Here is a 13,945-nt window from a genome sequence, read left to right on the forward strand (position 1 = left end):
GAGCTAATGTATTATTGCACCTATTTACATTGAATCATTTTTTCTAAGCTTCTGTAAATTGCCCTGAATAAACTCGTCTACTAAGCAAATAAATAACAATAAATCACAACAAATAACAATATCTTACTTCATTGTCTTAATGTCTTATTTCGTTGAGACTTCCAGGAACGCCAAGAGTTTTGACAGCCAATGTACTTAATGTTCACTTTAATGAGGATAGGAAACAATAATTTTGTTAATTATAACGTTAAGATGACTAACTACTGTTCATCTGTGTGGCAAAATTAAATGAGTTCTCTGACTTCACAGACCTCTAGGACTGAGCTGACATTGTACTGTGGTGACGTAACGGTGGCTTCCTGCAGAGAAACAAGATGGCAACTGGCTCAGAACACGGGCTGAGAAACATAGTTTGGCAAAGTAAGTTCTTCAGACTGTCAGGTTTTGCAGTAAAACAGTTTTGATTCACAGCCTTGTATTTTTACTAGGTTTCCCGTTAATCACGTTTTACTGATTGCGCCTGTATTTTAATGGCCGTTGATGATAAAGGAGCTACTGTAGCTGTTTCCCAAAATTTCCGAATGCGGAAGTCTGGAATGGTGGAGGAGAGATACTTTCAGTTTTCTGTGCTGATTGGGGTAAAATCATTTTGAGGCCACCCTGGTTTAAATAACAAACACAATTTTTTGCATGATTCAAGCGCATCGTTTTTTTTTGTAAGCAAAAAACATTTCATTTAATCATAATGTTTGTGATGAGACGCCAGGCAACAGGTCGCCACATTGGAATTTTTTGTGATCTTGTTTCGTACCTGATAAATATTGATCGTGACGAGCTAGATTTGGGCGTTCAGGTTAGCTGAGCTACTGTAGATGGTTGAACTGGAGGACAAAAGCGCATTGAATTGTAGCTTTCCTTAACCCTACCCAGTGTACACTAACAAAACACAGCTACACGTCGGTTGCTTTGAACCATGTTTGTTTTTCTATGTTGTATCGCATATCGTTTAATTTGTTTTTCATTTCAAATTAAGTGTAGCTTGAAGACATATGAAAAAAAAACCTCTTTATATTCTATAGATGATGCTCAGTGACAGCTTGGACTACAGCTAGTAGTCTAATAATTATTTCCGTATTTGGCTAAGAAAGGAATTTAAAGTGAGCCAGAAATATATTAACGCTGTGTAAAAAAAAAATAAAACAAAGAAATGTAACATTTGGGATATCTAGATTTCCAACTGAAACCTTGTTACCCCAAAGACTTTAAAAACATCCCAATATTTCTGGTTTCCTGGACAAAATAGTTTCCCTTCTAACAAAATGTATTATTTATGGTTTAAGTTTAAATAATTTAAAATCCACAATTAGGATGACTCAGTCATCCACAGAACTCGAATGCACAGAACAGCGATGCTTCACAAATATTAACAAGAACAGTTTAATACCTTAGCGCAAAAAGGTTATGTAACTTCTCTGTAATCATTGAAGCAAATAAAAATCTTTATTATGTGCTTGAACACATGACCGTTAATTTGTGGAGAATGCAATGTACAGACACACGAGAGAGTAAAGACTAAAAAAGGATGCCAGTCCTGACTCCTGCCTTTGTCAGTTTCATCAGATAATATTTTAACAGTAGCTTATTGTATTGTTAGCAGGTATTTGTATAAGAAATTTTGGAATGAGAATTTAAAACTAGTGAGCTAGTTAACCCACGGTTGTCATTTCCGTGTGCGTCAGATGGCATGTCCTAATTTTTGTTGAATAGTCTTACGTACTGCAGTGATTATTTCTGTTAAAAAGAGAAATTGTTAGTCTCACCAGATTGCTGAATCACTGCACCTTATCAGAACAGTGGAACAGTCTTTATGGATCCGGGGTTGTTTAATGGTTACTTGAGAATATGGAATGCTTATTGTTCCCCATTTGTAGTTGGAACTCAAAACGTTTGATGTTTTGGCTTGCAAGATCTTTCTGTATATTCCTGCTGTGTGCCTGTCATTCCTTATACCTCCTGGCATGTGTCTTGTCTAGTATAATAGTCTTAATGAGATGGTTGAGGGTAACCCCTCTTCAGGTTGACGAGGGAATTAAGCCAGACTACAGAGGTGAAGTGAACGTCTTTATTTCGGCTAAAGCACCATACAACATGAGAGGAAGAAAAAAGTTTTTCTGTCCTTTCTCTTTCTCTGCCCAGTCCCCCGGCAGCGCTGTCTTTATAGCCGGTTAACAGGAGTTAAAATTCTCATTTCCACGCAGCCCCCTCTTCCAGCAGCTGGATGACTTTCCTTTCTTGCTTTTATTTGATCAGAAACGTCATTTGTAGCTGCCTGTAGTTCACGCATTGTTCAGAATCTCAAGGACGTTTTGTTAACAAACAGCTTACTGTACGCAAGTTCATTGGTGTTTTGAGTAAACATGCTATAGTTTAGAGAAACAGTTTCTTATTTGTAAATCATCCTACAGTTTCTCTATAAAGCTGGAATGAATTGAGATTACTTTTTTGTGTGCAGGAATGCACAGACATGAGTAATGTAGTGTTGTTCAGGTGGGTAGCAGTAAAGATCAAAGTGAGTAAGCATTTACGGCATAGCTCTGTGTTATGTCGAGATAAGTAATCTAATAAATTCTTAAATGCATTACAGTATATCTGTTGTTTAAAACCCGTGCTTTCACATACTCTCATTTAAGCATTTATTATTCCTGTTAATTAAGGATTTGTTTTATCTGTAGGAATAAAGGACACAGTAATTGAAGATTGCAGAAACTCTCGAGGATGGAAGGTATATCTTTGTCATACCTGATGCTAGTGTATCATTAACAGTTACAATAAACTTTACATTTCCTGGAATAAAGCTGTATTGTATTGTCTTAAATTTTGAGAAGGATTTAATCCAAATTATTTTCAGGTACAATGCTGGTGATATTGTCTGTCTTCAATGAGAAGAATAAAGAAGTACCGTATATTAGTTTCCTATAATGCTTTACTATGTAATAAAATTAGTACATCATTACTGTAACACGTTTTTGTTGTAGTGGTTTTCGATATTTGGTAATATACAGTTGCTTTAATCTGCCTTGTATTGTGCTGTTACTCTGCTTAAATAACAACACAGTACTAGGGCTGTTCATATACCCAATGGCAATAAGTATTATAGGGTGTTATGGATACTATAAATAATGTAAGAAGTTGTTCTTATGCTAGTGTAATTGCTTTTGAGCTTGATATGTTATTGTATGTATGTGTATGAATCTAATATAATTATATTAAAATGGTTACATTTTTATTGTATTTCAGCTGTTAATACTGGATCAGTTCACCACCAAACTCCTATCATCATGCTGCAAAATGTCAGATCTAACATGTGAGAGAATTACAAGTAGGTAACCAAAATATGTGTGTTGGAACACTTCATTTTGGGTTTAAATTAGGTTTTGCATCTTATGGCTTTACTGTGTAAAAGGAAGATCAAGGGCACTGATATTTTATGCAGTGCAGTTTGATGAAGTGCAATGTTTTTGGTTATAGAAGTATAGGAGAGCTTTTTGAAAATACTGAAGAGAGGTATGCTGTAGCTGTAAAAGACTGTATGCTCTTGGTGTAGTTCTGCAGAGAAACATTTAGTGTGTGAGTGTTTATTAATCTGACAAACGTCTCATTCGCAGTTGTGGAAGACCTGTTTAAAAACAGAGAACCGGTGCCCGAAATGAAGGCTGTCTATTTTATATCTCCAGTAAAAAAGGTTTGTGCAGTGTTAAGATCCATTCCTCAGTAGAAACAAAAAGTGTTTTTGGTGCAGTATGAGAGTCTTTTAAAATGCTGTTGCGTGAAAGTAATTTGATATGATTGTTTTTGTGGACTGTGCATGAAGCTAATATCTGTCTTTGTTAAGACTTAGGTTTATAATCTGATGGGAACTTTCTGTCCGTTTTCAGAGTGTTGAAGCGCTTTGCAGTGACTTCAAGAACAAACCAAAATACAAAGCAGCACTGGTGTATTTTACAGATTGTAAGTATATCATTAAAATTATTTTGCTCTGAGTGGAAGTCTTTACTTCCAAGTTACAAATAACCTTGATTTTTTTAACACCTAATATATTTTAATAGGTGGTCTTTTATTTTTTTTATTGTTGGTATGTATTCACTTTTAACTGAAGAGAGAACATTTTAAGTGCTGTGTTTGATTAAAGTTTGAATAAAATGCTTTCTCTTAGATTGTCCAGATGAATTGTTTAACAAAATGAAGACTGACTGCGGAAAGTTAATAAGAATTTGTAAGGAAATAAACATTAACTTTTTGCCCAAAGAATCACAAGTAAGTGTATTCTGTTTTTGTCAATGGTAACTTACTGGTATTCTTTCCTGAAATGTATGTGTTAACATAACTCCTTGGAGAATGATTTAGCTGTGTGAATTATCTATTTCTAAAATATATATAGTTCTTAAAATACTACAGGATTAAACTCACTTTCTTTACATCCTTTCATGTACTGAAACATGATGAAACGGAATCTTTTTAATTTTGCCATCTATTGATGTATATCTGGTTGTGCTGAAAAAATTTTCTGGGAATGACAAAACCTTACGTTTTGAGAAACGGAGTTCTTGGGGGGGAAAAAAAATCTTAAAGTGGACATGACCCTATTTAGGGCTCCTGAATTTTTATTACTGTATGATGTAGTTTTGGTCATTGGTGTGTTCATTTTGTTTATATATTGTAAATCTGTAGTCACTTATCTTTTCAGGACTGCACACCAATAGTTTAATCCAAGGATTAGACTGTGGAAAAATGAACAATGTTGCTCTCTCTCTGCATGTTGTTTCTGAACATTTGAACTATCCTACGTACATAACAAACATCAAATACTTTAAACCCTGGTCTCCCTTTTTTAGGTGTTTGTGCTTGACAATTCGGCTGCCTTCAGAAGCATTTACAGCAGCTCCAGTGAAGACAGACAGAGCACATTGGAGGCAATAGCTGATCAGATTGTAACAGTGTGCGCAACTTTGGAAGAAAACCCTGGTGTTAGATATAAGCGGTATATATGTTTTTTTGTTCTTAAGCATTGATACCCCTTTTTATGAATAGTTATAACTTTTGTTGTAATTCTGTTGTATTAAACTAGTGGTTATTGTTTAATAAATTACTTGGCTACATTAACAATTACTGCTGATTAACATACTGAACCAACATAAATGTTCAAAGGAAGAGGTTGAATTTGTATAATCACTGCAGTGATATATTTTTAAAACCATTTTTTGTTGTAAAATATGCAAAATAGGTAGCATCATTCACATTAATGTAAATGGACATACTGTTTCTGTTTGTAAAAGGGAACCTTTGGATAATACAAAGATTCTTGCTGAACTGGTAGACACAAAACTTGCCAAACACTATGAGATGGATGAAAAGTGCAAGAAGAAGGTGAGATTGTGTTAAACACTAGAAATTTAGAAACAAAACTGTCTTGATTAATTTGCACTTAATTGTCGTATCTTAATCAAATTGTTCTGTACTTGTTTTGCAGGGAAAAACACATGCACAGCTTTTGATAATTGATCGTGGTTTTGACCCTGTATCTCCAATCCTTCATGAGCTGACATACCAAGCTATGGCTTATGATGTGATCCCTATTGAAAATGATGTATATAAGTAAGTGTTTTTAACATCTGTCTTCTAGTGGATGTTTTTGTAGTGAGTACTGTAATGCAATAAAAGCAAAGTGAATTTACTATATTAAACAGGTTCCTAGGTCTTCTCTTCATCTTTTCCAAAGTTAACATGGCAATGGTTCCGTTTGAACGGTGCTTATAAGTTTTATTTATTAGTAGTGTAAACCGATTTACTCTTTATAATCAAAAGTAAGTTTCTTAATGGTGCAGCATGTATCCCATAACAAAATGGTTGAAAGGCTGATTTCAGAATGATCCCGAGAAATCGACTGTTCCAGAATGTTCCAGCAGGAACAAAACAGGTGCCTGCTGTTTTGATATCGCATTATGTCTTCAGGTACCAGACAAAAGAAGGACCCACTTCAAAGGAAAAGGAGGCATTTCTGAACGAGGATGATGAGCTGTGGGTCAAACTCCGACATATGCACATAGCAGAAGTTGCTGAGTAGGTAGATTGGAATTCTTTTATAGAATTACCATGTTCTTTTCATTTATTGCTCTAATTACATACTGATTCTGAATTCAAAAGCACAGTAGCTAAAAGTCGGAAGAAACAATGCAGTTTAGAGGTTTCAGCAATAAGCTGACGTACTGTATCTATGAATTGTACTGAATGTCATAAGAACACGCCATATTGAACAGGAACTTTTGAAGTGACCAACATCTTTTCAGTTTTAAATTAGGTAAAATTGTATTACTTTGAAGGGCCAGGTAAAAGGTTCCCCCAGAGTTCAAGAACTTGCTAAAATACAATATTCATTTTGATACTTTGCTGCATAAGAGGTTCCTTATAGGGTTTCTCCCTTTAGTTTTTAAAACTGTATGTCAGTTGCATTATATTGTGGTTCACAGCTAGTATATTAAGTTTATTGAAGTTGTATCCATTAAATTATTTCATGATAGACAAATCCCAAAGCAGCTGAAGGAAATTTCTTCCAACAAGAAGCGACCGGATGAGAAGGTTAGATTTTCTTATTTGTAATGTGCCCTTCTTTATTGATACCAGTTACTCATATTCGAGTTATGTGGATATTGAAGAATTAAATCATTGATTTTGAAAAAGGTGCTTCATATATTGTGTTCCAAGGAGAGTTTTTTTTTTCCTCAGATTACAATTAGTGGTTTGTCTCAGCTCATGAAGAAAATGCCTGGTTTCCGTAAACAAGTTGCACAGGTCAGTGACACTATTTGATGTACATTATAACTGTTTTTTGTGTATTCTAGCTTTGCAGAGTTAAATCGAGCTGTAAAGCAAGTCCGCGCTGTTTAAGTCAGAGGAAAGAACATTGTAGTGTCCGCTATGAAGGGGCTCCCCCTAGGAGCACTGTTAAGAACTGCAAGCTGTTAATAGTGGGAGGAGGGACTTGTGTGTTGGTTCTAGATATCGGGGTTTCACCAGCCGTTAAGGGATATGTGTGTGTCAGTAATGGGGCGAGCACCAGCCTAGTTGTAGGCTTTCCTGGCTTGAGGGTCTGCCGAAAGGGCAAAGTTTCTATTCATTCTCCTTGGCTGTAGCCTTTTGTTGCCTTTGTGTTTTTATGAAGCTTGAGTTATGGTGGACCACCTCACCTCTTCATTCTCCCCATCAGCGCCTATCGCTTCAGTGTTTTAGTTTTATGCACCACAAATGAAATGATGTCACACATTGAAAACGAGACAGATCAGTTTGGTGGGATGTCCTTGCCGCCGTGCAGCAGTCTATTGTTTATAGTGAGGCATGGGTCGGCCCGACCCGATTTAAAATGATAAAAGTACTTACCCGAAGCCGGTCTGAACCCGCTCCATTAGAAATTACACTCAAAAATATTTGAACATTCATTTGATCAACATTTATTGAAAAAGCATATCCAGATTCTTTGTTTTAAAGAGATTAAAGTAGCCCAGTCTTGTGACTGTCATTTTTGTAAAGTGCTTCACAATCGATGCAGATAACGTAACCTGTGCTTTTTCTTCTGTTGTGCTGACGAGCTCGCCAAACCTCTCCCACCTGGCTCTTTTGTCCCTCTCTCTTTATTTTTATCTTGCTGTTCTGGAGTTGTGTCCTGATCTGCTCCAACAAGGTTGCCATTATGTTTTTTTCTTTGTAATACAGTGTTGTCTGTTTGCTTACATTTTCTCCTGTTTTGCCTTGTGATACAACCAATTAGAGCTTAAATATGGTAAAACGTCCGTTTTAAACCTTAAAACCACTTTAATTTAAGATACAAATGATCGGTTTTCTGCAATATTTTGCTTTTGGTAATATATCAACCCGCGCATCACAAGTTGTCATGATTGCGTGGTTACACTGTTTACGTTTTGATATGTGAGTGTGGTTCGACCGTTGCACTTATTATTGTTCGTACCATTTTGTTCTTACTTTGAGTTTGAAAGTTCAAAGTGTAATTTAAAGGAGTCAAAGCAGAAGGGTTATTATGGATCACTGGCTCAAATCTGGGACTCTGAAACGCAAATATAGCGCGACAGCGACAGCGCAAGTGCGAGTAAGATGCAGAATAGAAGTGAAAATGTGAGTGAGGTCATTTGTGAACCATACCAGCAGTGCTGTAATTCTAATTCCAACAGCTTGATAAATGTGATGTGCAAGAAAGCAGAAGGTGTGCTTGATGTCTTCGTCTGTTTCCAGACATGAAGATGTCTAAAGTTATCCAGCTTGGATCCAGATATCACTTCTCTGATTGCTCCACAAAAGCAGCTCCATTCTGTTTAAAAACAGCATATTATTAATATCGTGTGTTGGATTCAGTATTAAGTTGGTTTAGTGAGTGGAATAATTATGGAAGTGATTGAAAACAGGTAAGACTAGAATTGGTGAAGCTAGGATTTTGAAAACTGCATCCTGATGTTTTTGCAGAAAACCATCCATTTGAATTTAGCCGAAGACTGCATGAACCACTTTCAACTGAGCGTTGAGAAGCTGTGTAAGGCAGAACAGGTACGGTCATTTAAACCGGTCAATATTCAACACACTCCGTCAAAACTATGAAATGTGTTAAAGGAAAGCAGCAATATAAGCAACATCATGATTTGGCAATGGTTTTGCAACCTTATGGTAAAAAGTGGGCAGGGAGCCTTGCATTCTTCTATCAGCTCTTTTCTGTCATGGGCTGGATAATACTTAGGCATTATTATTGAAATAGCTGCATCTGTTCATAGCTGGAATGTAAGTAGACTTGCTATGCTGATTATTCAGACTTGCTTGGCAAAATGTTAGTGTATTATATTGCTGATGTTTAGCTTGCTTATAAGTAATTTAGTGCATTGATTACATAGAACTTTAAACTTCTTTTATTGAGTGTTTGTTCTTGCATGTGATGTTGGTAGAATAGCAAGTTTGAATATCTAACCGCATAAGGGCTTTCATTTATGGTGTGCTTTGGTCTGGTGGAAGGTGACACAGTCTTGTTGGTGTACTTTTATTTTCCACTTGTGCACAATGTAGACGTCTACCATGCAAGTCAGAATTGCCCATTGCTTCCTTGTCATGTGGGAACTAGAAGGTTCCCCATTAAGGTTAGTTATCAACTCCCTGGCTTGTAGTAACTGATCATGGGCAGTTCTGTGCTCTTAGGACCTGGCGAATGGATGTGACGCAGAGGGACAGAAGGTTAAGGATCCAATGAGAACTCTTCTTCCAGTTCTGCTGCATTCTCATTCCACTGATGACAAGATACGAGCTGTGCTGCTATACATCTTCAGCCTAAACGGTGTGTTTTTCATGCTGATATTTTATGGGGGACATCAGTGTAAACTGAAAAGTTGTAAAACTAATTTTAAAATTAGCAGTGGTTTTAGAGATTTTTTTAACCTTTACACCTTTTGCTGTATTTTGTAGAGTAACATTTGTTTTGTGAAATGGCAGTAGAAATGTTATATCCCTGTAAAGCCCTAATTTTATCCAAGTAATCCTCAGTAATACCCAAAACAACAGAGCCTTGAATGGTAAATGTAGGAAATAATTCTTTTTTTTTGTGAAGAATTCATCTAAACTTTTTTTCTGTTTGTGTTAATAGGGACAACTGAGGAAAACCTTAATAAACTGATTCAACATGTCAAAATTGAGAATGAAAGTGAAATTATTCTGAACTGGAAGGATCTTGGAGTTCCGATTATCTCCACTGTAAGCAATCATTTTATAGACCCATAGGTCTATAGTCTTTGCTCTATTGCATTGTTCTGTTTGAGATAACATGTCTAAATTTGTTTTTTGTTGTAGTGATATATATATATATATGGTCTTATTAACAGATCAATTGAAAAATGTTTTAGAGCTTATTTAAAGTGTGCTATTTAAAGAAAATTTAAAATTTCTCCTTAAAAGACTGACAAATCTGAAAATTTTATATTTTTCCAGCAATCATTCTTCCAGCAGCGTAAGCCAACAAGAAGAGATCGTTCTCATGAAGAAAGATACAATCTTTCTCGATGGACCCCTGTGATTAAAGATGTGATGGAGGTACACAGAATGTATTTTCTTGTTTCAACTGACTTCTGCTTCTTTAACCAGAGTTTAATAGGTTAGATGTCTTCTATTTGGTATCAAAGTTTGCTTTATTACAGTGAATTAACCTAGGTAAATATGCAGTAATATGCAGATGGTTGACAGTGTTTGCTGTTGAAAGCTTAAATGTAATCTCATGTACATCAGGTGATGAACAACTGGCATGGTAGTTGTAAGTAGTTTTTTTGAAGTATAATTTTGGTGTCAAGTAGTTTTTATTGTCTTTCCATTCTCTTCAATGAAGGTCTCTTAAGAGATAGCAACATGCTACATGAAGTTTTTAGTTTTTAAATCCCACAAATATGTTATGAATTGAATTAGCTAATCCAAAGTGACATGTATTTGCACCCATGGGTGTTTTACTGGGGCATTATTTACTTTTACAAACAGTCTCCTCTGATGAGGGAGAAAGATTCATGGAGCTCTTTGTATATACATTATAGATTTGAACCGAAAATACTTTTTATTCCTTCAGGAAGAGGCATTATATAAAAAACACACAATGAGAGTGCTTCATGTACCATGATGCATGGATTGGGAGCTAGTTGTGTTAAGTAGAGTAAATCCAGTTCTTTGGATGTGAGACTTGTCTATTACAGATTAACACCCTTACCCAATACAACAGAAGTCTTCTTCACTACAGCATTTCGGGTAAAGCATCTTCTGAATGATCCTAATAATAGTAGTAGATCTAGTTACAGGGGAGCTGAATTCTCTATTGATATGCTCAAAGCTTTAATCACTTATTCCATTCTCCTCCCTTTTAAATAAATCAAGTGAACATTGTTTTTGATTTCTTCATAGACTTAGGGCACTGTACGTTGAGTACTTTTTTAATTGTAACAACACTTCTTTAATGGCCATTTGCGTGTTGACTGAGGTCCAGCCTTGTGCAGGTTAAGAAAAAAAGTTGAAAGCCATTTGATCCCAATTTAAAACCAGTTATGGAGCAGGTGTCACTGTTATTAAATCTGTTATCATTATTTCACAAATGACCACTGAGAGGAATGGTAATCTAGGTCATTGCGGTGTTTATTTCTTGAGAATACAAGTACAGGTAAAACGAAGAGTACTGTTTTTAAAGCCACAAAAGAAATTTGCCTAAATGAAGAAATTTGATCTAAGGGTCAGGAATACAATCTCATTACAGTATCTAGGTATGGTCACCTCAATTGGCAAGGTAATTGATTTTCATTATTTATTGAATTATTTAAAATTTACTAGAATACCGTTTATAAGGTGGTATTTTATTATTTCTTTTCACTTCATTTTAAGCCAGTTATGCTTTAAGATGAATGAATTAGTTCTTTTTTAGCACTGTATATCCTTACTTGACCAGTCACTGAGTATATTTTTTGGCTATGTTTTTGTGACATTTTTACTTTAGTGAATCAATGTAAATGCGATCTTTTTGTATTTAACTTGTGTGTTGCCAGGATACTCTTGAAAACAAGTTAGACTCCAGGGAATGGCCACACCAATCTGAATGCCCTTCGGCTTGGAATGGATCTGGAGCTGTAAGGTATGGATAGCTACTGTATATATATATACACACACAATGAGCATAAAACTGCATTGTCTAGCAGTTACAGTAGCATGTGTGCTGCATTGGAAACAAACCAAGCTGTACAAGAAAGCCATTATAAAATGAGCAACATTGCATTGTCAGATTTGAACGAGCCCTCAGGAAGGCCAGCTAATGTAGACTATTGACTCAGTCATAAGCCATACACTGTTGTTGCTTTCAGTAACTACACATAGTAGAAACTTACAAATCTTTATCGTTAGGCACATCTGCACCACACTGTCTGATATCCATAGAGGTGAATCAAGAAACTTGATTCATCACCTAAGGATTCTTGGCTCCCCTGCTTGTGGGTCCATCTGAGGTAACTTAGTCCAGCCTCCAGCCTATCAGTCACAGATGTATTGATAAATGGTGCATGCTGGATACTTTGTGTTTTTCCTGTTTTTCACCATTCTTGACGAAGACATTTCATCTTTATTTTTCTAAGAGTGTATATAGTAAAAGTTTATTTTGATGCTAAGTTGATATATACAGTATATATATTACACCTGCTAGTATTCTGCATATTTTTTCTCTGGGTTGTGGTAATATGGCACAAGCTTTCAGTCATGATGTTAAAGTTGATAGCTTCGTTTCTTTCAAGAGATGACTGAATAAGGCGAACATCAGCAAACATCAGAACATCAGAAATGCATCAGCGAACTGCTAACTACCAAGCAGGCTAGATGGGTTGAATTGGTTTTCCTTGTTTGTAGCCTTTCTTATGTTCTTAAAGCTGTGCCTGGTGTTTGAAGCCATTTCTGAAACAGTAGGAAATAGACAGTAAGAACAAGTGAGTGAGACTGTAAGACTGACCTTTGGTTAATTGCATCAGCTTGTGAAGCAAGTACTGCTGTTCTGAAATATTTTGCATATATATGTGTACATTTTGATTTGACCCATGAGCCACATGCACTGTTGGGAGACTTTCTTCATAGCATTACCATGATATTTCCTATGCACAGTGCTCGACAGAAGCACAAGCCAAGCAATCCAGATGACCGAAAGGGTGGCTCAAGACTTATCATCTTCATAATTGGAGGAGTGAGTTACTCGGAGATGCGCTGTGCGTATGAAGTGACCCAAGCAGTCAAGTCATGTGAAGTTATCATTGGTAAGTATTCTGATGGTCAGACTGAAAACTCATATTTTTTTCTTTGTTCCGTGTGGCGGCATATAAGGCAAAAGACAAGTCTCTACATCTGATTTTTTTTTCTAGTTTCAATAATTCAGTGTGAAATTAACTTCTACTTGTTCCATTATAATAACATACTACAGGTTAAATTATGAATATTTAAACCAATTCTCCCTTTTAACATGATATACATTCAGACTCTTTTTGTAAATTGAAAAGACAAATTTTGTATATTAGTTTTACAGGTTAACAATGTGGTAACAGAAAAAAAAAATAATGCTGTAATTTTATCCGACAGGCTCAACTCACATTGTGACACCCAAAAGCCTTCTGGATGATATAAAGTTACTCAACAAGCGTCCTGTAGAACCCTTTAAAATCATCGACGAAAGCTGTAATGCTTGAAAATTAAGATATGTGAAAAAGAAGAAAATAGTCTTGAATGGGAAGATTGAAGGGATTCTTTTGTTTCTGTGGGTTTTTGTATTTTTAATTACATCATTGCTATTAACATGAAAAGGCTTGTCTCTTGATATTTTCATAACCCTCAAAGTATTTATTCCATGTTGGAAAGCAGTGAGGACTAATTAGACTTGAAGATTTAAAACGCTATGTATAATTTATATATTCAAACACTGCCTGTTGGTCTAATAACCATTTTATAATCTGCTGCTGGATTTTCACTTCAAGGTAAAAGCCATCATATTTTACCATCTACCAAACAACTGACACGAGGCTTGGATTAAAAAATTAACAGTTGTTTCAACAGGCGCAGTCACAAATCCACTAAGATTTAAAAGAAATCTTAGCCAGACTATTGCTACAGTATGTAAAGTAAAAGTTCATTTTCTTACTAATTTAAGTCAGAGGTATATTACACATAAATTATGTTCCATAAATGAATGTGGTTAAAACACTGTAACGATTGCATGTATTAAGCATTTTTATCTAAAATAAAAGTATTAGTTAATTATTTTGTCTGTTCATTTGATGTCCAGTTTTGTTTTAATACTTTTTCATGTACTACACAATCTCAACAAATTACTAATAAAGGAGAATTTAAATATTTA

At 35.5% G+C, this 13,945-nt stretch overlaps 1 protein-coding gene across 1 annotated transcript; it reads left to right on the forward strand.

The window, feature by feature from the left end:
* Nucleotides 1–312: 312 nt before the first annotated feature.
* Nucleotides 313–13,848, forward strand: stxbp3 (syntaxin binding protein 3). Its single transcript, XM_088598396.1, has 19 exons — nt 313–420; nt 2,733–2,782; nt 3,298–3,379; nt 3,666–3,742; nt 3,936–4,008; nt 4,214–4,314; nt 4,893–5,038; nt 5,334–5,424; nt 5,528–5,652; nt 6,010–6,117; nt 6,576–6,633; nt 6,781–6,846; nt 8,527–8,607; nt 9,244–9,379; nt 9,686–9,792; nt 10,027–10,128; nt 11,610–11,695; nt 12,706–12,854; nt 13,174–13,848. Exons 1-19 carry the CDS (start codon nt 375–377, stop codon nt 13,278–13,280), a joined length of 1,791 nt encoding a protein of 596 aa, XP_088454522.1. The 5' UTR covers nt 313–374; the 3' UTR covers nt 13,281–13,848.
* Nucleotides 13,849–13,945: the final 97 nt, after the last annotated feature.

The sequence above is a fragment of the Lepisosteus platostomus genome, chromosome 11 (genome assembly GCF_059453375.1).
Source record: "Lepisosteus platostomus isolate fLepPlt1 chromosome 11, fLepPlt1.hap1, whole genome shotgun sequence".
NCBI classification, from domain to species: domain Eukaryota; kingdom Metazoa; phylum Chordata; class Actinopteri; order Semionotiformes; family Lepisosteidae; genus Lepisosteus; species Lepisosteus platostomus.